The 25,998-nt window shown below is 39.1% G+C and overlaps 1 protein-coding gene across 2 annotated transcripts in view; it reads left to right on the forward strand.

The window, feature by feature from the left end:
• galnt2 (UDP-N-acetyl-alpha-D-galactosamine:polypeptide N-acetylgalactosaminyltransferase 2) overlaps window positions 1-25,998 on the forward strand; it is a 115,854-nt gene that overhangs the window by 32,600 nt on the left and 57,256 nt on the right. For both annotated transcript variants that reach the window (XM_046872403.1, XM_046872412.1), the window contains exon 2: window positions 25,703-25,790. In XM_046872403.1, the coding sequence (XP_046728359.1) occupies window positions 25,703-25,790 (88 nt within the window). The remainder of the gene's footprint in view (window positions 1-25,702; window positions 25,791-25,998) is intronic.

The raw sequence follows: 25,998 nt of genomic DNA on the forward strand, positions 1-25,998 counted from the left end.
TTCGTTCCCCCTTTTTTTGTTCTGGCGTGCCGTTTGGATTCTAAATTGTTTAGTCTGTTTATGTAATCCTGACAAACATGCACTTTACTAGCAGGCAAGCCTGAGCTTTTTCATAACTGCATTTCATTCTCTGTAATTTAGCTTTTCTTCCACAACACACACGAGCTCCTGTCTGCCGAGATCGCACCGTTCCTTCGCTTCGTGTTTCAATCCGAGGCCGCAGTCTTGCTAGGTTGAGCAGAGGTGACGGTTCACTGCTGTACTCGCACTCCAATGCGACTTCTCTCAGGGTATTTCAGTCCAGGATTGTGAGCATCTTATTAGTCTATGCACCATAAACACCACTAGGAAAAATGAAAACGTACTCATTATTAGCTCACTCAGAATAGGGTTTCATTTGGCATCGACTCTCCATACAGCTACATGCGTGAACAGCAAAAAAAAACCTGCAATGGAAACAATTGAAGTTTCTACATGTTGTGAAATTAGCAAGAATGAAATTAATAGAGAAACGAATTTGACATTTGATGCAATTTCTTTGTATATAAGCTTTGTGGGTACTCTTGACTCAACTTTGTGCCAATATCGATGCGCTTCAGGTGATGAGTAAATGATTACCCTAAGTACCCTGATTAGTATGTTTATAATGAAAGACCAAATACTCTCCTTAGTGTTCAAACCTGTACTGTGATTCATCAGGTCAAAGCATGAGTCTGATCAACTGGATCTCAAAGACCATTGTCTTTGCAATGTGGGCATGAGGGTTGTCTTGTTAGATAAGAACAACGATTAAAAACCTTTCTGGAATGTTCGCTAATATTCCAAAACTTTCATTGTGAGGACTTTTCACAGTAAAGCAGTAAATCAGTGAAAGCAGCTAAAAAAAAATGCTCGCGCACTATACCATACACTAGAGCTGTGTGGTAATGGAAGCTCAGGGGTTAAGGTTGTGAGTTCAAGTCTTATTGGCACCAAATGTTGCTGGGCTCTTGATCAAGGCCCTTAACTGCTCAGTTGTATAATTGAGAAGTCTTTCTGTATAAGCGTCACTCCCAAATGCTATAAATGATACATTCACCACAGAACAGGTTTTGAACGTGTTTCAGAAATGTTCTGAAGCGAGTGTGTTTGTTTAATTCTTGCTAATTTCCTGGCCAATGATTTATTAAGATCATTCAAAGTTGAACATTTTTACACACTTTTTTTTTGGTTTTACCTAGCAGTATAGACGCTACAGCATCGGTGATGCAACACACCTCCATGCTGAAACTGTAGCGTAATGAATCTCGCTTCCTTGCTACACCAGATACATCAGCCATGGATTCTTTAGCAGGCACAGGTGATAGACAATGTTTTTAGGAACCCTAATGAAAGCAGAGCAAAGTAAAGTGCAGCATAAAGCCTGTAACTTTCCTACTCGCATGGTACGTCACCTCGTAGTTATTAAAAGAAATTAGACGCTGCCAGCCTTCGATACGATTCATACACATGATGTGAGGAGAGATCATTACAGCTGATAGCTAAAAACAGGTTTTCTGCCACAAGCGTTGTGACTTTCTACTGTAGCAAGAAAACCTGCTACATGATAAACTGTTGACAAACCCTTAACTTAGCTCGTTGTACATCATTCGAATATGCTAGCTGCCACTATTTCTTTCAGTGAGTGGCAGGCTTTATTCGGTTCAGTGTGGAGAGAGAAAGAGTTTCATTTGTTCTATCTTATGTGTGTTGCGTACACAAGCATTTTTAATGTGTACAGTTATTCTAAAAAAAACTTTACACCTTTCTACTTACAGACTGCAATTTTTATCATATCAGATTATTAGAAGTCATATTGTGTGACATGGATGAAAAATATGATGTGAAAGTAGACCAATGTTAGAAAATATAGAATAGAATATGGAACCCAGTCATGGCTAGGGAAAAGATAGGATGCCAGTTTTGCAAATGGAGCTTGAGGTAAACTTAAGCCTAGCATATATGTACAGTCAAAGAGAATATTTGAAATAAACATTTTTAGATTTTCTTCCTTATTAGAATCGCACATACCCATATTCCTTTTAGCTCATTTCTTCTCTATGGGATTTAGCACCTTTCCACGTCATTCAATACGCCATTTCATGTTGCATTTGTATTGGCTAGTCAGCAGACGTAGGTCGTAGCAGCAAAACCATTGTTAGATGGTCATTCCACTAGCAGGGAATTTTCACAGGCCAAAGGAATCACCACGATTGTTTCACGTTGATCATCTTTTATCTCGGACAGCCCAAAATCACACCGTGTATACCAGGAATAAGAGTTTGCAATGTGACCACGCTTGTAACAGGGATTGTTCTTGTGCCAAATCTTTGTCACTTCTACTGAGATAGATATTTAACTGCAGGTGTGTTAGAGATGCTTCAAGCTTTTTTTTTTTTTTTTAATAAGTGTTTGAAGCGCTCACTTGAAAATCTCAAACGCTTTTACCGAAATGAGTTTTTCAACAACATATTGTGAAATCTTCTGCTTCTTGACTTTGACTGTTTCTCTGGATGCAGGGTGTCGAATAATAATGATGTCCTTACTGTGGAACGTTAAGGAGCTCAGCTTTTAGAACTGTAGAAAACTCTAGAAAGTGTAGAAAAGTTTTGCTGGTTTTTGCCCACTGAAATTTCACAGAAAACTTGATAGAGTTGATAAAAAAAAAAAAAAAAAAAAAAGAAATCCCAATATATCACATTTCATTCAAGTATGAAGATTTTTGGGTTTCAACAATTTAAATAATGGTCACATTTTGTCAGATCACTCGAATGATTGACTCACCACTGTCTATACAACAAGTTTAAGAAGCATACGGTCAAATTATGAGATTCAGGGTGTGTGTGTGTGTGTGTGTGTGTGTGTGTGTGTGTGTGTGTGTGTGTGTGTGTGTGTGTGTGTGTGTAGATTGACAGATTCCTGATCTGGAAGCACAGACTTCATAAAATTTTGCATTATATAATGAGTCTTAAGAGACAAAACAAACACGAAATTAGCTATTGATTATTTTATTTTTCGGACTATAAGCCGCTACTTTTTTCCTACGCTTTGAACCCCGTGGCTAACTTATGGATTTTTCCTGGGTTTTTCCCGGTTTTACAAACTTCAAGCCAAAAAACTGAACCCCATAACATTAGACCAATGAAATTTCCGAACGGAAACGGAAAAAAACGCACCTCACCTGTGTTCTGAGCTGCACGGCATCGGGAGAAAAAACGTTTTTTTAAACGGTCAACGATGCAAAAAGATAAACTCCAGAGAGAAATAGTTGTGAAAGGAAGGAGGAAGACAGTGAACAATGACTTTCTTGGTAGGCTACTGTTTAGATACAAGCCGTTGTAACGCGTTGAGTCTGGGTGAAGGGAGAGCTCGCTAACTCCAGTTGCAACAGAAATCATATAAGCACAGACAGGTTTCCAAAACTCGTGCTTTTTTATTTTCTTGGCAACAGCGTTATGGGTTAGTCAAAGAAACTTGGAAATCAGCATCAGAAAATAATAAGGACCTAATCCTTGTCTTGAATACACTCAGTAATACTTGAAAAATGCAGTGGCATGCTATTCCCAAAATACCGCTATGCTCCTGAAGGAAGCGCAACATATTTCACCCGTTACACCGTGTGTACTGTGTCTTTTGTTTAAGCCTGTGTAAAGTACATTAGTGTAGACAGGCTTATAGACAGGTGCGGCTTATTTATGTTAAAAATATAAATATTTGTAAAATTCAGTGGGTGCGGCTTATAGTCCGGAAATTACAGTAATCAAATATTCTACCGATTATTCCAATGATTAATCGAGTAATTGGTTAAGAAGTAATTTTCTTTATTAAAGGGCAATACTAAACATACAAGAGGAAATAAGACAGGTCTCTTAAAATGATCAATAATTTATTTATTTTTTTAGAAAGATTACAATTTGACTGCTGAAATTGACATGACGTTGAAATCCAGAAAAAGACTTAAACTTCAAAAACACTGCATGTTTGTTTTCATTTCATTGCTGTTGTAAACCCCCCTTTTTTTTTCCTCTCTCAGCCACCAGTAAGAGTTTTGCATGTCATCGTGTGGAACGCGGCCATATGGCAGGTGAAATGAGGAAGCTTTAAAAAGTGCTGCCGCTGGAGTTTTTTTTTATCACAGCGGAACAGTTTCCGAGTTTAAAAAAAGCTTTTCAATAAAGTGCCAAGTAAGGTGACGTTTCTTTTTCTTTTTCTTTTTTTTCTTTTTTTATTTCTTTTTTTTTTTTTAAGCCGCATGAAAAAATCAGGCCGTGTGTATGGGACGAAACAGGAATATCTGTCCTGTTAGAGAGAGAAATTGTGTTGATTCGTTGGCAAAAATCCCATGTTGCAGTTTAACTACACTTAACAACTTGTTATTTTTGGGACATTCCACAATAAGTGACATACTTACTTCAAGATGGAGCTGCACACAGTCACGTTCGTACAAGCAGAGCTAATTTCGTTGATTTCTTTTTCTCTTTTGCTTTTGAAGTCACAAGGAGGATTGGTCTGGATGTGTAGGACGTCTTTTGGATGTGGTAGAATTACTTTTCCCATCATTTGAACAAAAAAACTAGAAGACCCAAACCTGTTAGAGCATGATGATGCACCTGTGCACTAATCGTTCTCCATGAAGATATAGTTTACATGGTTTAGAATGGAAGATCATGAGTGACCTGCTCTAGAGCTCTGACTTCAACCATATTGAAAACCTTTGAGATGAATTGGAACTGTCTGCACCCCAGGTCTCCTCAGTACCCAAGTACCTGACTTTAATAACGCCCTTGTGGCCGAATGTACACAAATCACTTGGGGAAAATCTAGTAGAAGATCATCCCAGAAGAATGGAGGTTATTATGATTGTAGTGCACGCTGGCTGTATTGCTGCCCAGGTTCCCAGAATTTTTTTTAATCATTTGCTTTTGCAATCAATGTGTATAAAATCAAGAAATGTATCAAAAGAAATCAGAGGTAGCATCCGACAGTGGTATGTGCTCTGTAAATATTTTAGAAACTGTATTCGTACATCCCTTGATAAGGTCATGCTGGGATTTTTATGATTATGCCCAAACATAATCTGAATCTAATAAAATACATTTCAAACAAAAATGTCAATTTACACAGACAAATGTACAATCACTATGGCAGTAAGTTCTGTAGTCATCGCTCATTTAACATTCATTAAAAGAGTCTCCAGTGTCCTGAGTGCTTTCTGCTTTCTTGGCAACATACATGGCATTTATTAGCTTCATTAGTTTCATTAGAGGCTAGCGAACAACTGTATTTACCAGCTATACAGCAAATCTAACAAATCTAACATCTGTAGATGTTCCACATCATTAGATACTGTTGAAACTACTGAAAGGTGATGAGAGAAAAATTGGATATGCATGTCTTTTTAAATAATTTAAACTCTGTATAAATGTGCCGATTGCTGTGCTGTCACTGCTTCAAGGCTGTAAGAGTAGCACCATGTGACACAGGGCCACATCACATCATTCATTTATGCGCAGTTTTTCAAACCTTTCAATAAACGATCGAAAATATATAATTGGAAAGAAGAAACACTATTAAAACAACCCAAAAACTTACCATGGTTTTGAAAATAAACAGCATTTTTTTTTCCTGTTTTCTAAGATTCATTGTCTTTGTTTTTGTTTTGTAAATCATTATTTTGTAAATCCGTTTACTCGCAAGTTGACTTAAACCTCTCGTGTGGGGCGGGGCTTAACAGCGCATTATTCTCATTGGCAAATCAGATTCAAAGGCCAGGGTCAGACTAGGACGTTCTGGATTGAGTAATGAGTTGAACGGGCTTCTCGGAATTTGAATATTGAATTACGAACTGATGTTTAGTCAGTAACTAATTAGTAGAGTAAGTAATGAATATAATAATTTCTGCTGCATAGTACAAACACTATAATTATACAGAGAACCGCTTCCAGAACAATCTCCAAAACTCTCTGATGTCTCTACTTCCTGGTCAGGGAGCTGTTAATCCAAAGGTATTGATTGGAACGCTAAGCCCCGCCCTACACGAGATGTTTTGCACAAATTGCGAATGTGAACTTGCGAAGCACGACTGGAAAACTTTCGGCGGAACTGAGACTAGTGAAAGACAGCTCAACAATGAAATGCTGTTTATTTCCAGATCATGTTCGGTTTTTGCCATGGTCTCTTCTTTTCCTCTTTTTCTTTCTTGTTGCGTGTTGTTTCGTAAAAAGCTACGTGCGATACGTTGGGCCCAAATTGAATTCCCCACACACCTTGCTTATTTCCTTACAGAATCGTTCTTAATTGTTTGCCCCACACCCATCCTCCAGAGAAAGTTTCACTGTCCATGATAAGGCTGCTGAGCGTAACGGATCTACAGCGTAGCTGGCAATGTGTATCGGCTGACCCGAGAAAAGATGAAAAGCCTAAATTGTTCCTAATGACAGGAAGGAAACGGATTAGCTTTGAATATGAGCACGTGAGCGTGCACCAGCAGCCTGTTAGTCCACGATATCGCTCGTATTCGCAGCAGATCCTCAGCACGTCGCTGTGCCGTGTAAGTCCCTGAAGCAACTCAATCTCGACTTGATACTGCATCGGAAACGAACGCAAACAGCCTGTTACGTTCCGTCTTGGCCTTTTAAGCAGACGTGATGTACACGTGGATCATTACGGCTCAGTGCCTGATTTCGGTGTGACATCCTTCGAGGTCAGGATCCTCGCAAACAAACCCACGACATCAAAACGCTCCTCGATCTTCTCCACAAAAGCCTCTGCAATATCTGAACTGGTTAGAGAAGAAAGGAAACGGAAGCCACTGTGTCACAGATTGTACGTGTCCACGTGAAAGGTGTCCAAAGTAAAAAAAAGTATTGTGGGATGAACAGAACTGTGTAGGATTGCAGCACAGGGGGAAACTGCTTCTGATGTTTTCTGTGAATGATGACTTCATTAGATTAACATGAAGCAGGCCGTTCAGGGCTTGGTTTTCCGTGTGTGGTTTACTGGAAGTGCAGCGCTCCCTCTATTTCCCAAAACATGCGATTTTGGGAGCAGCTTCGGTCCCTAGACACTGGAGATCTTTAAGAACTGGCCAGAAATGTTTTTATTTTCCTAGCTTTTCTTAATTTTTTTTATTTCAGAAGCGATGTGTTCATTTTTTCCGAAAGGCACCAGAATAAATCAAATGTTCCGTCACATTTTATTTGCTTCATGTTCCTGCGTTTAAAGTCCTCTGCTACTCATAAAACGCATGACAATTTCGAACTGTTAGTTAGCCGATTATGGCTGGCTCATCGAAATGACTTTTATAACCCGTACTTGATTGAGTTGTTCTCTCAGTGTTGGCATGGTAATACCATCACAGCTGCGTGTCGGCTGACCATCAAACACCTGCCATCCATCGAGCGGCCTACAGGGCGTGAGCATATGCCAAGCATCTCTCAAATCAAACGGCAGGATAACATCAACTCTCTCACAGCACACGGCTTAGCTTTAGGTTCCGGTTACCGTGGTTACAAGGGCTGTCTAAGGAACCTGAAGAAAACTTGACTGACTGCTTCAGCCTTGAGATGCATTGAAGCACTTTTTAAATCAGTGGAATGCATAGGTGGTGTAGGTGTTAAACAATGGTGCAGAAAAGAGTCAGGGGTTCATAATTACTCTGTTCGTTCCCTGTGCATGTTTCCCTGTAATGCTGACTAGATTTTTAAAAATTTTTTCCTAGATTAACGGTCTGGGTGTGAAGTAAAATATTTCATCAGCCTGAAGCCACTAGTTTAAAGACAAATGGATAGAGACGTGTGCATTTATTATCCTCGCTTCATATTCGAAACAGATGTCGAGGCCACCGAGAGTCTCATCATGCAGTGTGGTGCTCATCATAAGTGTAGCGCTCTAACAATGCAAAGCTTTCCAAACACCACTCCGAGTCCTGTTTATAGCCGTAAACGCCATTTGCATGCAAACAAGTACATTTGAGGAAATGTGCTCTGGAGAACTGGCAGTGTTCAGGGTTTCATTGGATTTTAATTTAGGGAGCCACAAAGCAAAAAACTCTCTCACACACACACACACACACACACACACACACACACACACACCAGCACAGTCTATGTGAAGAAAAAAAGCAAAAAAGCCAAGAATAGCACAGGAAACTCCTCCATCCTCAGGACCCTGAGATATCTCCACTGTCTATCTCCACTGACCAAAAGTATTGGGCACGTGACTTTTCCAGCTATATGTGGTTCTAAATTGTTACCACAAACTAGGACGTCTCTGAGACCCAAACCTGTTCCTAATGATGCTCCTGTTTACATGAGTTGGAGTGGAAGAGCTTATGTGGCCTGTTATACAGCTCTGACCTCAACCCTGCTGAGCAAGTAATTTAGGATGAATTGGAATGTTGGCTGCACCCCAGGCCTCCTCACCCTACATCAGCACCTGACATTGCTGATGCCCTTGTGTCTGAATGAGTACAAATTTCCACATGCACACTCCAAATCTTGTGAAACATCTTCCCAGAAGAGTGGATGGACTATAATGTTGGACCATAATGTTTGCAGCTGATATTGTGATTTGTGGTGAGAGCAGGGAGCAGGTTGAGAGGAGCTTGGAGAGGTGAAACATAATGGAGAGTGTGTTAGAGAAGTGAAGAAAAGAGTGCAGGCAGGGTGGAGAATAGTGGCAGGAGTGATTTGTGATAGAAGAGTATCTGTAAGAGTGAAAGGGAAAGTTTATAGGATTGTGGTGAGACCTGCGGTGTTGTACGGTTTAGAGACAGTGGCATTAAGTAAAAGACAGGAGGTGGAGCTGGAGGTAGCAGAGCTGAAGATGTTGAGGTTTTCATTGTGATAGTGAGAAGGATGGACAGGATTAGAAATGAGTTTATTAGAGGGACAGCGCATGTAGGACGTTTTGGAGACAAAGTGAGAGAGGAGAGATTGAGATTGTTTGGACATGTTTAGAGGAGGGACATGGGGTATATCGGTAGGAGAATGCTGAGGATGGAGCCACCAGGAAGGAGGAAAAGAGGAAGGCCAAGAAGAAGGTTTATGGTTGTGGTGAAGGAAGACATGCAGGTAGTTGGTTTGAAAGAGACAGATGTAGAGGACAGGGGGGTATAGAGACGGAGGATCCGCTGTGGCAAACCTTATTGAGAGAAGCCGGATGAAGAAGAAGGTATTTAGACACTAAATCTCTTCATCTCTAGGACTAGGTATGTGTAATATAGACTAACAAACTTCATCAAAGGTATTTGCCAATTATATAAATTACAGTGTAAAAATACAAATTATCATGGGAAGGGATTGTATTAACAGACAAACTAATGGAGCACTTACATGTTTGGCAGGTTTTCTGTCTTTTTGTTTGCCATTGGAGTCCAAGGTTCCCATGATGATCATGTGCTCACTGTCTGTTTAACAGGAACGCTTTCATCAGCTCAGTGCTGTAATGTTGAGACGCTTAGTGAATTAGTTTCATTTAGGCAAATTGCTTGTGCAGTCATTTCAGTCATGTACAGATTTGATGGATGTGGTGTTAATGGGACATAAGCATGTATTCTCTCTGTTCCCTCCAGCAATAACAAAAAACAACAACAAAGGCATCCTTCAAGCAAGTTGATTAAGTTTTCAGGAAAAAGGGTGGTAGCGTTCTGTAGTCATGAAAGCTCTCTTTACTAGATACTAGCTGTGGAATGCAGGATTTGAACAAGTCTGTAAGAGATCTGATCCCCTCCCTTCTCCCCAGCATCCCATACCATGCTTTCTCCAGCCATTGTTCATATGAAAGTCACTGTGGGATTTAAATTTTGCGATCAGAGATCATTAAGCAAAGAGCTGCTGTTGGGGCTTCGTGCCCGAGCTTTAACCCCGAATTACTCAGCTATAAGCCTGGATCAGATTCCTGTAAATTACATTTGCCAAATGACTAAATGTGAATGAAGCATGAAAGAGTGTGTTCAGCATGTAACTCTATATCGAAAGGAGAAAATACGCTCAAGTGTATGCCACGTCACTCTCCTGTGATGTAAAGACAGTGGAAACGCTGACTAAGCGTTCTGAGGCGGCTTCCACTAAGCACACACTTAACAGAAAAGCTGCAGCATTTTACACAAACACAAAGTGCATTTCAGTTCTGTATGTAGGGCAGGGATTAATCCAGGAGATCTACACATTTAATGTTCTGTAATTATATCTGCGTCACTAATCTACAATTTTCAATTATAATTTACCTCAAAATTGGAGGCATACAATTGGATTCTGTGGCATTTTTCCCTTTACCTGAACTATAACTACCCAAACCTGTTTCAGCATGTCAGTGCTCTTGTGCACAAAGCTAGCTCCATGAATACATGCTTTACTTGGGTTAGCGTGAAAGATCTTGAGTGGCCTGCTATAGAGCTCTGACCTCAACATCAAACCAATTGTGCGCCAAGCCTCCTCACCATACATCACTACCTGACTTCACAAACACCCTTTGAGAGCATACTTCAGTATCTCCTCAGAAGAGATTGGTGGGTAATATAACTGCAATTGTGAGATTAAATGTGGAGTAGGATGTTCAAAAAAAGCAAGATAATATGGTCAGGTGTCTACAAACCTTAAAGAATGTGTAAAAGTGTATTAGACATCTACAGACCTTTCCAAATTTCTTGCACCTTTCAACCCACAATCCCAGAACATGCATTTTAATCTCCGTCCAACATTATGTCCGTCTCTTTTTAACTGGAAAAATGGGCCAAAATGTTACTGATGATAAATAAAAGAAGGGTTGGGGCTTCCAGAGCGTTTAAAATGTTCAGTAGCGAGATCCGGATGGATTGCTCATTTTTATTATGAGGAAATTATTGTTATTGTTTTGGTGTATTTTGGAGCTTACTCTGAGGTAAATTGTTAATATCAATATCAAGTTAGCCGATCTAATACACACTTTTATCCGTTTCCCCCCTTAGCATGCCCTTCTGCTATACCCCTATGTTCAACATGAGCACGCTTATTCTTTTTCTACTTAAAACATTAATATAGCATATCTTTACAACAAAAGAAACACAAGGAGTTTGTTATTGGAGCTTGAGAACCGCTGATGTAAAGTTTTATTCTAAAAGGTAATATTCACATTCCCATGTAGACGATAGGCATAAGATCTACCCTTAAGAGTCGTTTGTTATTCAAAGTATAGGGAAACCCCAGCGATCTACAGGATGTTGAGCCGAACCTTGAATGAAATGAGTACCTTGTTGCTATATAATTTGAAGAAATCCTATAAATCTTCTTTAGTCCTTTGTTTCTCTGGGTAGCACCCAGAAAAATGTAAACTCCTCTCCTGCAGAGAGGTTTTTGCATGATCAGATGCTAATAGCCTGATAATGGAGCTTTGCCAGGTGTTGATGCATCAGGAACAGATTCAGTCTGACAGCAGAATCTTGACAGCTCTTGTAGTGGCAGCTTGTTAAAAGTACCGCCCGTAAACAAGCTCATAGCATCTCTTAAGTAGGAGCACAGGCCCGAAATGAAAAATATCAGACAGCTCTTAACGCTTGCGAGAAAGGGGCACGCGAATTCAGCAGGGCCCTTTGGTTTGGGAAGCCGTAATGAGCTGTGTTCAGTGCCATTTGTTGCCCTCTGGCAGCACATCTGTTAGGACTGTTCTGTACTTTTCTGTGCACGTAAGAACGTGGAGTCAGTGGGTTGGTGTAACCTTAATGCTCAGGCTTTTATCTTTTACTACTTTTAATTGCGTACAGGTTTCCTGAGTCTTGTTTTTAGTTGTATTATTTGAGGGACCAGTAACGGGAATACAGGAAATAGCTACAAAACCTCACCTTTTACAGTGCATGCAATGCAATCTGCACATACACTACATAGACAAAAGTTTGTGGACACTTAACAACACGATTCCTTTTTTAAGCATTCTATTCCGCATCAATGCATTGCGTTAAATACTGTTCATCATGCAGATAATCACTGAACAACTGAGAGAGTATTTATAGAGTTGCTGGTGTGAACAGGTCTACAAATGCATCTCATTGACCGTCTCAGGCCTTTAAACATCCCACGTGCCATTTTAAATGATTTATTTTTCTCAGCACATCGCATTTATACAAATGACATTAGTTTAGGTTCGGTTTTGTGTATCTAGGTGTTGCGTTGTTTACTGTTTAATTGCGTACCAATCATGAGCATGCTGTTTACAAGAAGCTTAAGAAGTCCACAGAGGTTAACGTGTCTACGCTTTGGAGGATCTATGAATCATCGGTGGCGAATTTTGTTTGTTATTTGAGCATATCACACACACACGCGAGAATTTAAATGGCCTCTAAAAAAATATGCTTTTTTTTGTTTTTTTACACATTCAATCTTTGTTGTCGTGTCATAACAGGAGAAATATGTGAGAACTGTGAAACATTATAAAGTAAAGGAAAGTAGCTTGGTAAGATATTCTGGATATGGCACTTAGGTATTCCCCTTAGTTGGCGCATTGTATTGAGGATGAACATTGTAGTCCGATAGCACTGTGTACAATGTGATACAGTCATGCGCCGACATGCTCAGTCAGTTGGCGACCAGTTGCTCCTTGCAGATCACACAAACCTGAAAAAGTGTCCGTTATTACACGTGTTTTTATTCACAATGTCTTTTTCCATCGATCTCGATCCCTTCAGTCAAGTCAAGTCGGCTTTAATTGTCATTCCAACCATATACAGTGCAGTACACAGTGAAACGGAACAACGTTTTCCCAGGATGAAGGCGCTACATGAGACAACATAAATAACACAAAACACAAAAAACTACGGCACTTCATAATGAAAGAAACGATTTTAAACCGGACAACATTCTACTTCAGCCGTAGCAGGATCAGAAAGCGGACGTGAACGTGTCTTCAGACTCCAGTAATGAACGCTCTGTCTGTTATTCCGCTCTTTATCCCAGTCTTTCTACCAGTTCAGGTTTGAGGTCAACTATTAACCTTTAATTTGGTAAGTCGGATTATCTAGAGGTGGCATCAAAAAGTTTTAAAACTAGCTCTATTTACAAGGAACGACTTTATTTATCTACGTTTACACAGTCACCTATAAAATAGTCGCCTTGCACAGCAATACAGCGCTCCCAGTGTTCCTGCCACATCTGGAATATGACCTGGAAGTCTTTATTTGGAAGCTCCTCAAACTCCTTCTGCGATTCGTGCCGGATCTCCGCAATGGTGTCAAAACGGCGACCTTTAAACTGGATCTTAACTTCATCTTCGGGAAAAGGGTGAAGGCTGCAGGAGCCAAATCTGGTGAGGTCGGTGAGATCATGTGGATCATCATGCACACGAACGTTTTCGACATTTTCGGGGGTTGAGCTCCTCATCTTGATCTCTCACCATCTTCCAGTGATGTTCTACAGCTCTTGAAGCGTGCGTGCCACTCAAATATCTCTCTGGCAGATTTGCCCAGTTTCATGCACAATTACACGTTTGCTCTTTGGTCTAATTTGGGTGAAGCTCTACCTTTATGTCTCTCATGTCAGGTTCCCTTGACTATAACACACACCTTGTTGGACTGTAACTTTTGCGATGCTGCTAGAAACTATTTTATTTAGACACATGCTTACAAGGGATCTTTCATAATGTATCACCTGAATGGGTTTTAAGTTTTTTTTGTCTCATGTTAAACTGAAATGTCTTAGCTAGTCATTTAAATGTAATTGGTTTGATGATAACACTGTCTTCCATGTATTTAGCCCTGATGCTAACATGGCATTAAAGCTCAATAAACAAACAAACGTTGTTCTAACTTGCTGTCCAGGATGAAATCGCAGACATTGAAATGCACATGGTCAGAACACCACCTGGTCAACTGGTGGAAAAGTTTAAATGGAGCTCTGGGGTTGAACGATGTGTTCTAGTACATTTATTGTTTTATTGTCAGCCTGGGAAAAAAACATTTTCCTTGGACTGCGCAATAGTCAACAAGCTCCACCCAAGACTGGCTGCTTATTAAAATAGGGTCTTTTTCTATTGACATGACCTTCTCTGCCGCTCAGTCTTTCAACTTTGTAATTGTAGCCGACCCACCAGGCCATCCATCTAAGTGTATACATGTTTAAACGATGATGTGTAGATTTATAATACAGCAGTTTGTATTGTTGAAGGCTTATATTTATTCGAACTGCACTGGGATGTTTCACTGTTTGTATCACACTGTATAAGCCGTAAAGTTCCACTTTTAGCCGCAGAACCCGCAGTTTTGTCAGTGTGAGTGTCAAGTTTATTTTTATAGCGCTTTTCACAACAGACATTGTCTCAAAGCAGCTTTACACAGACAATGTGGTGATAAAAATGTATAAGGTGTTCTTTATAAGTGTAAGTTTGTCCCTGATGAGGGAGCCGGTGGCGACTGTGGCAAGAAAAAACTCCCCGAGACGTCATAAAGAAGAAACCTTGAGAGGAACCAGACTTAAGAGGAAACCCATCTTCATCTGGTTTGCACCGAATGGCCATTTATTACAGCTAAACTATGTTGCGGGGTGCAGTGATGGTGATCAGAAGCAAACTGTAGTCCTGAGTCAATGTAGCAGACTGTTGACATTGCCCAACCAATTTTCCTTATAACTACTCTTGCTTGTGTGAAATTGCTAAATTATTTTGTACAATTATGTTTTTTGGTTGAGCTAGCCTGAAAATAAGAAAAGTGCTAGGAAACACCAGGAAAAACACACTGAATATGAGGAAGAAACTTTGATAGGAACCAGATTTAGAAGGGAACTCATCCTCATTTGGGTTACACCGAATGTCCATTCACCAATTGTTCTTCGATCAGGCATATCATTATATACATTATCTCTTCATCATGGCACCTGTTAGTGTGTGGCATATACAAGGCAGCAAGTGAACATTTTGTCCTCAAAGTCGATGTGTTAGAAGCAGGAAAAATTGTGACGGCTGACAACTGGGCGGGGGCATTTCAAAACCGCAGTTCTTGTAAGTTGTTCCCGATCTGCAGCAGTCAGTATCCATCAAAAGTGGTCCAAGGAAGGAGCAGCGGTGAACCGGCGACCAACACAATATTAGGCAGGTGGTCATAATGCTATGCCTGACCGGAGTTGTTAAACTTATCAACTTTGTGGCAAACTTTATATTGTCTACATGGTTCTTTCCTGGTTCTCGAGTCTAACCCACGACAGTAACCTTTAGGCTGTTTGTGTGGAATCATCCTTAGCAGAAGAGAATGGTTTCCAGTTGAAGAGAACTTTATTCAGAAGTAGGTGATCTGGATGAATACAACAGGATCACTGCAGGAGCAGAAAGCAGAGGAGTTTGGGTGTAAGGGAGAGATTATGAATTAAATCAAATCGGTTTGGCTTTACTTGGGAAGACTAATTAGTCATCTACTTCTGGGAACGAACAATCGACTAATTAAAATGAATAAAAAATGTGCCCCCTTTATTAGAGCGAAATAGAAAGTCATTGCTATATGTGTAGAATTGTGAATTGTGTTCACAGCAGCAGTAGAGAGATTTCACAGTCCTGAAGACAGATGAGGTTCCTGTGCTATTCTTGGATTTCGGCTTTTCTCTTCACGTAGACTGTGTGTGTGTGTCTGAGAAGCACTGCACAGAGATGTGAAGCTTTGGAAGCCTCACAAAGCTCATTTAAAATGACATTTTCTGCTGGTCAGCCTGGCGGATGCTTCCCAGAATTATGCACTAAAGGGTTTGTAGGGTTTCTTCCCTTATTAGAGCGGTGATGATATATATTCAATCAGCACGCCCTGATGAGGAAACCAGAAATAGCGCATCAGTTTAGTGCCCGATGTACTTTTATTCATTTTGTAGGCTCGGACACTTCACGTCACTCCGAAACCAATTCCGTCCATCCAGACAGGGGCAGTTGATTTATATTTGGGGATCTCCAAAGTAGATAATTGTGCACTGCCATCCCCCTGTTCTCATTACACACAGGTATGCTGGCAGTATCGCATTACCAGTCCAGAATGCACCAAATGCAAACCATTTTGATCGAAAGAACGCAATGAAGCAATATTGATATTGTTTGCACCGTGTTACAGGATCATTTGTGGCAATATTAGACCAAAAATGTGTGTCTCGTCCTCACCCCGAGGTTTTCTTGATCCCTCTCAGTCACGCTGTTCCCCTCAGTCCCCCCACCCCCACCCCACCGGGTTCTAATGGTTTAATGATGGGTAATAGAAGTGTCAGTGTTCACTTGATGCACAGCACTGCAGTTTCCTGCCACATGCTGTAGAGATTTTTGTGGTGTACAAGTCCACAAGCCTCTCAGTTACTCATCCCCATAAATCAGCCCTAAGTGCTACCCTCTTCAATTTCCCACAATCCAGCTTGGTTCATTAAGAAGAGGCACATCTGTACCAACACTAAGTCAGCTTCTCCTCCAGAACACCAAATGGCCTTCAGCTTTATTTTATTTCCCATGTACTTTACAGAAATATGGATTTTGGGTGAAGAGGTCGTGACTTTACTGCCTTTATCATCTACAATAGTAATGGAAACCTCTTTCTACCACAATATGCTCTGGGAAAGTTGTCACGATGATTTTATTTAGGTTTAATTGTAGATCTCGGCTTCTTTGACCTTTTCTACCAATAGTCAACATGAAGGAAAAAAATATATATAGATCATACTACAATTTTTGTGTAACCGTATCGGCCTACCTCATCTGGCTGACTCGGCTTCTTCTAATGTTGCAATCCTGGCTTCTTCTCCATTATGACTATAAATGGAAGCTGTCTACTGTTTCTTTGTAGTACAAGCTTCCTGTAAAATCTGGAGACAATTTAGAAACACTGCCTTACAGAATCTTTCCTCCTCGGCAGAACTGGCGATTCATCTTTCCTGTTTCAGCCGCTGCTAAATGTTGTGTTTTTTTTTTTTTTTTTTTGTCTTTATTTTGATTAAATAGGTGATCTGAAGCACTGTGTCCAGGAAAAGTATTAAAGGAATCTTTTAATTATCTTTGATACAATTGTTCAGGTATTTACAGGTCTCCATACAGCTTGACTCAGACCTAGTCAAGATGGACGATTCAGAGGACTGAGATGTCCGAGGTTGTTAGACATGCATGTTTTATTTGGCAGTGGTCTGTGTTTTCTAAATCCTACCTCATCCTGCACTATATTTACGAGGACTGAACTAGCTAATGCTAATCATTTTTAGTGCTTGTAGTAAATAATGTGGGATTGTGAGGAACATTTTTGTTTCTCCGAAGAGAAATATAAGGACGTCTATGAAAGCACTGCTGGACCCAAGCAATAATTAATTCAGTGCAAAGCTGTCATATAACTATTGCATCACAGTTAAACATGGGTTTCCCTCCGATCTGTTAGCACAAAGCTGGAAGTGTACGATCGTATTGAATGTATTCTGTAGTGTTGAGATTTCCATATAACTTATAGGGAATTGTTTTTAGGTAGGTTTATGTTGAAATAATGAAATGTATTAATACGAATATGATTATTAATTAAAAATGAAGGGAAATGTTAACACAGTTGTAGGATGTAGAATATAAATAGAAATGGTATACAGAATTCCAGAAGTACAGCTGTAAATAATGTCTAACTACACTACATGAACAAAGGTTTGTAGACACCTGACCATTCCATTCCACAATTAGTCCTCATTTACTTTTACAATATCCTTTACTCTTCTGGGTAGATGTTTCACTAGATTTCGGAGTGTGCTTGTGGAGATTTGTGCTCATTCAGCCACCAGGGCGTTACTAAATTCAGGTACTGATGTGGGGTGAGGAGGCCCGGGTTACAGTCAGTGTTTCATTTCACTTCGAAAGGGTTTAATAGGGTTGAGCCTCTCCGAATTTTTTATTTCAAACCATGTAACCCATATCTTCACGGAGCGTTTGTACACAGGGGCATTGTCATGCTGGAACAGGTTTGGGTCTCTTAGTTGAAGTGAAGCGAAAATTAACACTCAAACATGGTCATCCTTTATAGTTGTGTGCTTCTAACATTGTGGTAATTAATTAGAGAAGAACCACATATGGCTGGACAAGTTAGGGGTCCCAATTTTAGTGAAATACATTAGAGACTAGTTTTTAGCTAGCCAGTTAGCGTTAGCATTGTACTTGGCAGCCTACTGGAGCTTTAAGTTCTTTGTTGGGCCAATAAAGTTTATTTATAGTTTTTCCTAAATTCATGTCTTCTTTTTTTAAACACATTAAAGTTGAGAATGACATTGTAGTGCAATTTCCAGATAGACATTTTATATACTGCATTCATTCAGCTTCAATTTTCACAAAGCTTGGGATTAGCTCAATTCTATAGATTGAACCAAGTGATTGAACCAACCATGTGTTTGTAGGAAAAGGCCCACTATATCATAGTGCACACCTCATTATGTTCTCTGGTCTAGCGTGTCTTTGGCTCATCTTGGGGAGCTGGTAGTTATTACTTTTTTTTTTTTTTTTTCCTCTGAGAGAGACTTTTAGGTTGGTTTAAATGTTCTGCTTAAAAAATCTGTATATCTGCTCACTCATTCATGCTCTTATCTAATCAGTGCAATGCATAAAATTATGCATATCTAGAGCTTTAGTTTACATTTAAAATGTAGGGGGGAATAATAATGACATCTGAGAGACTTCGATTGTGCTCATGCTTGTTAGAGCAAGATGAGCGGGTTTGAACATTTCAGACATCTTTTTTTTTTTTTTTCTTTTTCAGATTTTCATGCACATATGATGTTGGATTTTAGACATTATAGAGTCAGAGGTTAATGAGTAGACAGGACTGAGTAAACACCAAACTGTGGCAACTTGATCACTATTTACAACTGTGGTGAACAGAAAAGCATGTTAGGATGCAGAGAGTGAATGAAGCGGTAGTTTAGTGGTTAAGCTGTTGATTTCCCATTTGAAGGTCATTAATTTAAATCCCAACTCTTCTTAAATGCCACTGTTGGGCCCTTGAGCACTTAAGTCGCTCTGATTAAGACTTTCGAATGTCCTAAATATAAATGGATGAACATCAGCAGAAGACTACATTACTGTAGGCTCCATTCCTGTTTGCCAAGAAGAGGAAAATGAAGCTCCAGTGAACACACTCAGCTTGGACCTTTAAAGAACGTATCTTGGTCTTTTTCAGGTTTAAGAAAGCCTGTGCGCACTGTAACTGATATCAGATACACTAAAAGTAAAAAAAAACAAAAGTAGCGAAGCGATAGTTTATGCATCACATGACCTATTGCCAGCTCACTGCCCTTCCCCTGGCTGTAACTGTTCCAGGGGGTAGTTCTGTGAATGTACATCTCTCATTTCCTGGCTTCAGTAAATCATTGTATATTGCAGTATATAGTAAAAAATCTTTTGACGTTATCTTTTTTTATGGCTCGTGTACATGCCAACGTCCGCACGTGGATAAAGGCAGCGCTCTGGTTTTCTTCGTTCGTCCAACTCTCTTTTAGATTCTGCTCCTCTGTGGTTATGTGTCAGAGCTGTGCACTGGTGAAACTCATTACGTTCCACTCTGTAGCACTTGGCAATAAAGGGATTAAACAGCGTCTGTTTTGTTGCACACTTACATTACAGCACATTTAACCCTGCTGATGGTGATGGTGCTTTTTAAAAGACTGGGATGGTGCTTTGTTTTTTTTTCCCCCAAGCCTATTAAAAAAAGACATTGGCTACATTTCAGCAAGGCTTATTAGGGTCTCATTCTTAAAAAAAAAATCAACCTTTAAAATATGATGCAATGTTATTATTTCTTGCGCATAGTCGGAGTAATTCAGGGACAAAAAGGCAAATTTATTCAGGGTGTGTTTTGATGCGTTCCGATTCAAACCCTGGTATGTTGCCATTCTTGGTATGAGTTATTTGTGCAGTTGAGAACATGGATTTGTTAATGCGTGGATCAAAATAGCCAGTCTGATGTGAAGTGTGCTCTGTTTACTTCATGAGTTTTAGCCTCATTCGTACTATGTGAGCTATAAAGTAACCCAAGTGGATATGGATCATAGGCAGCAGGAGGTGTGGTTTTGTTTTTTTGTTAGTTTATTTGTGTTTTTTTGTAGATGTGAGCAACTGAACTGATACAGTATTTTACATTTTTAAATAATAATCATTTTTATTCAAGACATATGTTATCAAATGGTGGACTGTAACGAAGTAAATGTAATTTGTTACTGTACTTAAGTACTGTAGCTTAGTTGTTAGCGTGTCTGTAGTTTAGAGATGGGAAATAACAAAGTACAAATTTGTATCAGTACTTTATTTCGCTATTTTTATTTATTTTTTTACTTTCACTCATTACATCATTTACACAAATATCTGTACTTTCTACTTCATACTTCTTAAACCAGGCTTGTTACTTTAGCTTAGAAATGATCAATACTTTTCCCTCTGGTTAAGCACCGTTTTTTTAGCCCATCAACCCATTTCCTGTCTATGTGTGGCTTTTTCAACCTACCACTGTTTTATTATTTCCTGGTTCTGGCACACCACAGGCGTAGACTAGTTTACAAAGCCAACAACGAGCAAGACAGAAAGCAAGAAGTTTGGGGTTAACGTGGAAGAGACAGATGGAGTCAGTGATGTAAACATGACTGAGAACAGAGACATTCCTTCACCTGATCATCATCTTTTTCTCTGCTTGTGTTTTATATGGTGGTTGATCAGCCTGGATACATTCATTAGATAACAATATTTGAAATTTGTTTGTATTAATAAATTTATATGACGTGAGGTTCAGTTTTCAGCGTGACACCAAAATAGGGAGTAGTAATAGCTACGTTTACTTATGCCCAAACTTCTTTATTTTATCTTGAGTGAAAAATTGTAGTCAGTACTTCAACTGTCTTTTTTAAAACACAAGTATGTGTACTTCTACTGGAGTGAAGGATGTGTGTACATTTGCCACCTCTGCTGTACTTTACTGAAGTATTTCCATTTGGGGAGCCTTTTTTTTTTTTTTTTTTTTTTTTTTAAACTCAACTGCATTTTGCGAAATCAGTCGTTCCTTTTTTTTTTATTTATTAATGGATACAAACTTTTACCAATAGTGTAGCTAGTGAAGTTTTAAGTCATTGAGGATGTACTGCAGCTTTAAATAAGAGCAGGAGAGAGTACCGTGAGAACAGCTGCCCAGTGAGAGTGTATGAGAGAGAGAGAGAGCGTAATTATTGCTACAATAAAACATTTATAATCCTAATAAATCATAGTACTTTGGATACTTAAGTACATTTAAAAGCAAATACTTTTGAACTTTAACTGAAGTGAAAGTTTAAAGTGAGCACTTTTACTGGAGTCATATTTTTTTTTTTTAGTGTATTCATATATTAACTCAACTATATGCTTTGTGTACTTTGTCTGCCACTGATTAAGGGGTGTGTGTGTGTGTGTGTGTATGTATATATATATATATATATATATATATATATATATATATATATATATATATATATTATTATTTTTTATTCTGGAAATCTGGACTAAAGAATACAAAAAATCTTTTGGTTTGTTTCTTTGTTTGTTTGCTGTCTGCCCTCTTCTGCATACATGAGCTCATAGGGGCACACGATTAACTATTGTTGCTCTGATTGACAGACAGAGAGAAAATATAGTCCCTTCCACCTGCCAAACACTGCCAGTTTTGCACCATTGACATTTGGCTATTGATAGCTGCAGCAATGTGGTTCAATACGGTGAGGTTTTAACCGTGTTTAGTTGATTAGCATGTTAAATGTCTAATCAGAGACCTATGTTTAAAGTTTACAGCCACATCTCCAAATCAGATTATCACATTACTAGCAAACTGTCTATAAAATGTGAAAACGCCTTTAGAGACTTTTGTACATACACTATATGAATGTGCTTTTTAAACATCTCATTAAAGTCCCCATTTGCTATTATGACATCCTCCACTCCTCTGGGAACGTGGTCCACTAGATTTTAAAGTGCGCTTGTGGAGATTTGTGCTCAAGATCTTTCACTCCAACCCATGTAACCCATCTAATCACAGAGCTGGCTTTGTGTACAGCGGCATTGCCATGCTGGAGTTCAAGTGAGGGGAATTCCAGCTGAATTCAAGTGAGGGGAAAATTTAAGGCTGCAGTATCTTAGGACTTTCTATACAATTATTTTTCAACTTTGTGATACGTTTGGAAGAGAACCACATGACTGAAAAGGTGTCCAGTCATATGTTTTGTTTATATAGTGTATATTCCATCTTGTTGTTTTTGCTGAATGCCAGCAATAGTGAGTGCAGTTTCACAAGGTTGAGAATTAAAAACAAGAAGGAAAATCTAAAGAACCACAGAGGTGTTAAAGGAGCAGGTGGAGGTTCTGGTGGTGTCAGAAGCACATGTTACAATCGTACTCATTATTGGACATTATTAGATCTAATGACTATCAATTCTGTTTTGCCTGACTGCTTTATAATCTTTATATATTTCTTTAACATAAACCGTTATACTGTGCTTCGGAAAAAAGTTTGACAGTGATGATGATGATGCACTCGGGAACAGAGATAAAGGTGGTTTTGCATCGTGTCATCGTTCAGGTACAGGAAATCGACGTGTTCAGACGTTCTCTTTTGTCCGCAGAGAGACATTACGCTTATTCTCAGAGAACTGTGAGAACCGAGGAGTTTAGGACTATGGGTCATGCGGTGATTCTCTCTAATACTTTAGTCTCTTGGTGAATATATGTGAAGATCCTCTAGTTTCTCTACATCAGGGGTAACATCCATGACATTTGTATTATATTGCATATATTAATACAATTATTAATAATTATTTTAACAATAATCATTTGAGAGTTGCTGGTCATACTTTATCCTCTGATTTCATGGTGGCTTTGAGGAATGGATTTTTAGATAATTCCCTTGGAGGACATAGTCCATGTACGAAGCACACTGGTATCCATGACCGAGAACCCTCCTATTCCTTAGATTCCTCTGAGCATTTTTTAAGAATTCGGTTATGTGAGACATGATGCAATGCAGTGCAATTTTCTTCTATAGTTCCTTGTCCAACAGTGTGCGCAATGAAAGAAATCCTACACACAAACTTATGCACATGACGTTTTCCCCAAAACTGTTTCTTCAACTTGGAGGCACACAATTGTTTGGGGTTTCTTTTGGAGGCAGCAGAATGAAATTGTTCTTTCATTTGGACTAAGAGACTTTCGTGAGGATATGGTTATTATGGTTATTATGGTTTCGGAGTGGAACATCTTAAAAGCTATAGTGATTTGGGTGGCAGAATTCCATATACTAACAATTAAATCAAAGTCAAAAATGTCATTTATGTAAAGTATCTTGCATGCATCAGCTAATGACCAAACAAAATGTTTATATTTGTTTGTATATGATACTTTAGATAGATTTCCCCCAATTTCTAATATATTCCCTTAAATTCCTGTGAAATTTCCAACTTGGAAAATCTCCAAAATTCTCCAGATGAAGTTCTCCTAGAAATTTTCTGGAAATTTTCCACCTCTTTTGCAACTCTAATAGAGATCTATAGAGCTCTGACCTTAACCCTGATGAACTGCACCCCATGCCTTCTTACCTCACCTACATCAGTACCTGACTTTTTTTTTTTAACACCCTTATGGCTAAAAGAGCACACATGTCCAAATTGGTCTACAGTCAAGCATCATGCTATAGCGATTTCACTACGAATAAATACACTGGAAATAAAAATAATCCTCATCATCATCTTCGACCTTGAACTTCATGCTGTTGTGGAGTTAGACTTGTTGACTTCACTTTGCTTCTTTGGCCTACACAGCAGGTGTATTAGTTCACCGTGTCCATGAAGTGGTCAAGGCTACAAGGTCGTTGATTAAAATTAGATTTTCTTGTAGAGTTCAAATAATAAAAGAAAAAAAACAAAACAACGAAAAACATGTTCCAGGATAGTTTCTGGTGTACATTTTCATAGCCGAGGATTAACAGCGGCTCGATCAAAAAAACAACCCCCTCACACTTAAGCGCCCAGCTGGTCAAGGTCAGCAAGGCACAGATATTTTGGTGGGTAAGCTTCAAGATTTTCACACTAGCTTGCTATTAGCAAACAAGAGTATGTAGTACGTACCAAGGTTCATGCCAGAATAGATGTAGCCAGCTGAGCCTCAAACAAATCGGAGCTTGTGTGTGTCCCCGAGCTGAAAGCCGAGCTTCAGTGGCGATCTTTAAATCAATAATGTAACTAGATCAAGCCCAAAGCATCAGTTTGCCTTTTTCGAGGGGGGGTGCACTCTCAGTTTACAGTGATTTTACAGTGAAGTCTTGCTCTTTTAGAGCTTTTAGAGCCCTTCTGCTTTAGTGTTCTTCAGGCACCAACATCATGGATTGCATGGTTCACAAAATAGTTTGATATATATTTATATATCTCGGTTCAAATTTGCGTAGATTTTTCACTTCGAGGATCCTAAAAACAATTCAGGAGTCAACTTTAATCAAATGGTTTCTTGAAAAGACCTGCTTCTGGAACTGGTTTAAAGTTTTTACTTGTTTGCAGCAAATATGGTTTGTTGATGCGAATGTGTCTCTGTTTTTTTTTTAATGAATTTTTTTTTAAAAGTCTCTAAATTGTTTTTAACAAACTGTTGGATTCTTTTTTTTGAAGACAGAAATAGTATGAGGGCTATCTTTTTTTTTTCTTAACATTTTTAAAGCAATGCTGCAGGATGTTGTGTGGCTAACGCTCTTGGTAAAGTTTGTTTAATGTACCTTGAAACATCGTAACTCTATTTAAAACGGGAAGTCAGAGCAAGACATATAGAGAGGCCCCTCCCCCTTTTTAAATAGCCAATCACGTTTAGCCTACTTCAAAGCCTAGGCAAAGTCTTACTTGGCACTAAGTACCATAGTTGCGACCCAAAACAATAATACCCACTCCTTCAAAGTGAACAAATTTAATCCTTTACCCTCTTAACCAACAAAACAAAGAGAAGTTTTATGACCCATGCCTGCTGATACAAGTTCTTTTGCTTAACAATGCCAGCTTTGGCGTGGTTTTTTATAAAGGCGGAGTTCTTCGGATTTAGAGAAAATTCAATTGGAGTCTTATTTGTAGCTGAAGTGCAGAATAATGACATTAAAACTTTTATCCTTTGTAACCCTATAAAATTGTCTTCCTTCAACTGTGTGGTAACAGTTTACTGGAAACTTCAGTACATTTGTCCTTATTTTTGTTTTTGTTACACTTTTTTCATCCCTTATTAGAGGATCTTCTTCATATAATCTGACATAGAGCACAAATTACCGCACAATGTCAGAATTTAAGGACATTTTTTTTTTGTACTTTGTGATGAGTAATAATCAATGACTAAATGAGTCCACTCAGCGTGCAGACTTTGTGCGGTCCGTGTCCACAGCAAGTTCTATTAGCCTTAGTAACATCACTGACCTTTTCTTTAAGGAATCCTTTCCTGCTGTCTTGTTCTACTTGTGTTTGGGGATTTATGTCTTCACTACTGACAGCTTGTCTGAATGGCAGCAGATTTTTTTTTATTGCCAGAATGTGGAAATATTTGTTGCGGACCCAGAGAAAGCAAAACATGGGTGACTTGTTGAAAAAGTTACTGATGTATTAAAAAGTTTGCACGTTATCCAATTCAGGAGGTTAAATAATTGGCTAATGGCAATAATATTAAACATTTCAGAAGACTAACGTTTTTTTTCCCCTACTTCTTTTTTACTTTCTGACAGGATGACTGGAGCGGCTTCAGTTCGAGCAGATTTCAAGCTCACAGCAACACAGACGGCAGAGCACAGAGTGTGGAAACCCTTCCCCCAGGTACACCTGAATCCACACATTGTGCTATTAATACTGCATTAGTCTCAAACTCAACTCGGAATTCCTCCTCTGAAATTCAGGATATCTACTTGCTCGCTTGTACCCTTACACACCTGGAGTGATTTCGCTGCTAATGTGGCAAGCCTATGAATTTGCAAAGGAAGCTGAAAAATGCAGGAACGAGTTCCCAGGCTCATCTTCATCCCGC

The sequence above is a fragment of the Silurus meridionalis genome, chromosome 2, assembly GCF_014805685.1.
Source record: "Silurus meridionalis isolate SWU-2019-XX chromosome 2, ASM1480568v1, whole genome shotgun sequence".
In the NCBI taxonomy this organism is placed as follows: Eukaryota; Metazoa; Chordata; class Actinopteri; order Siluriformes; family Siluridae; genus Silurus; species Silurus meridionalis.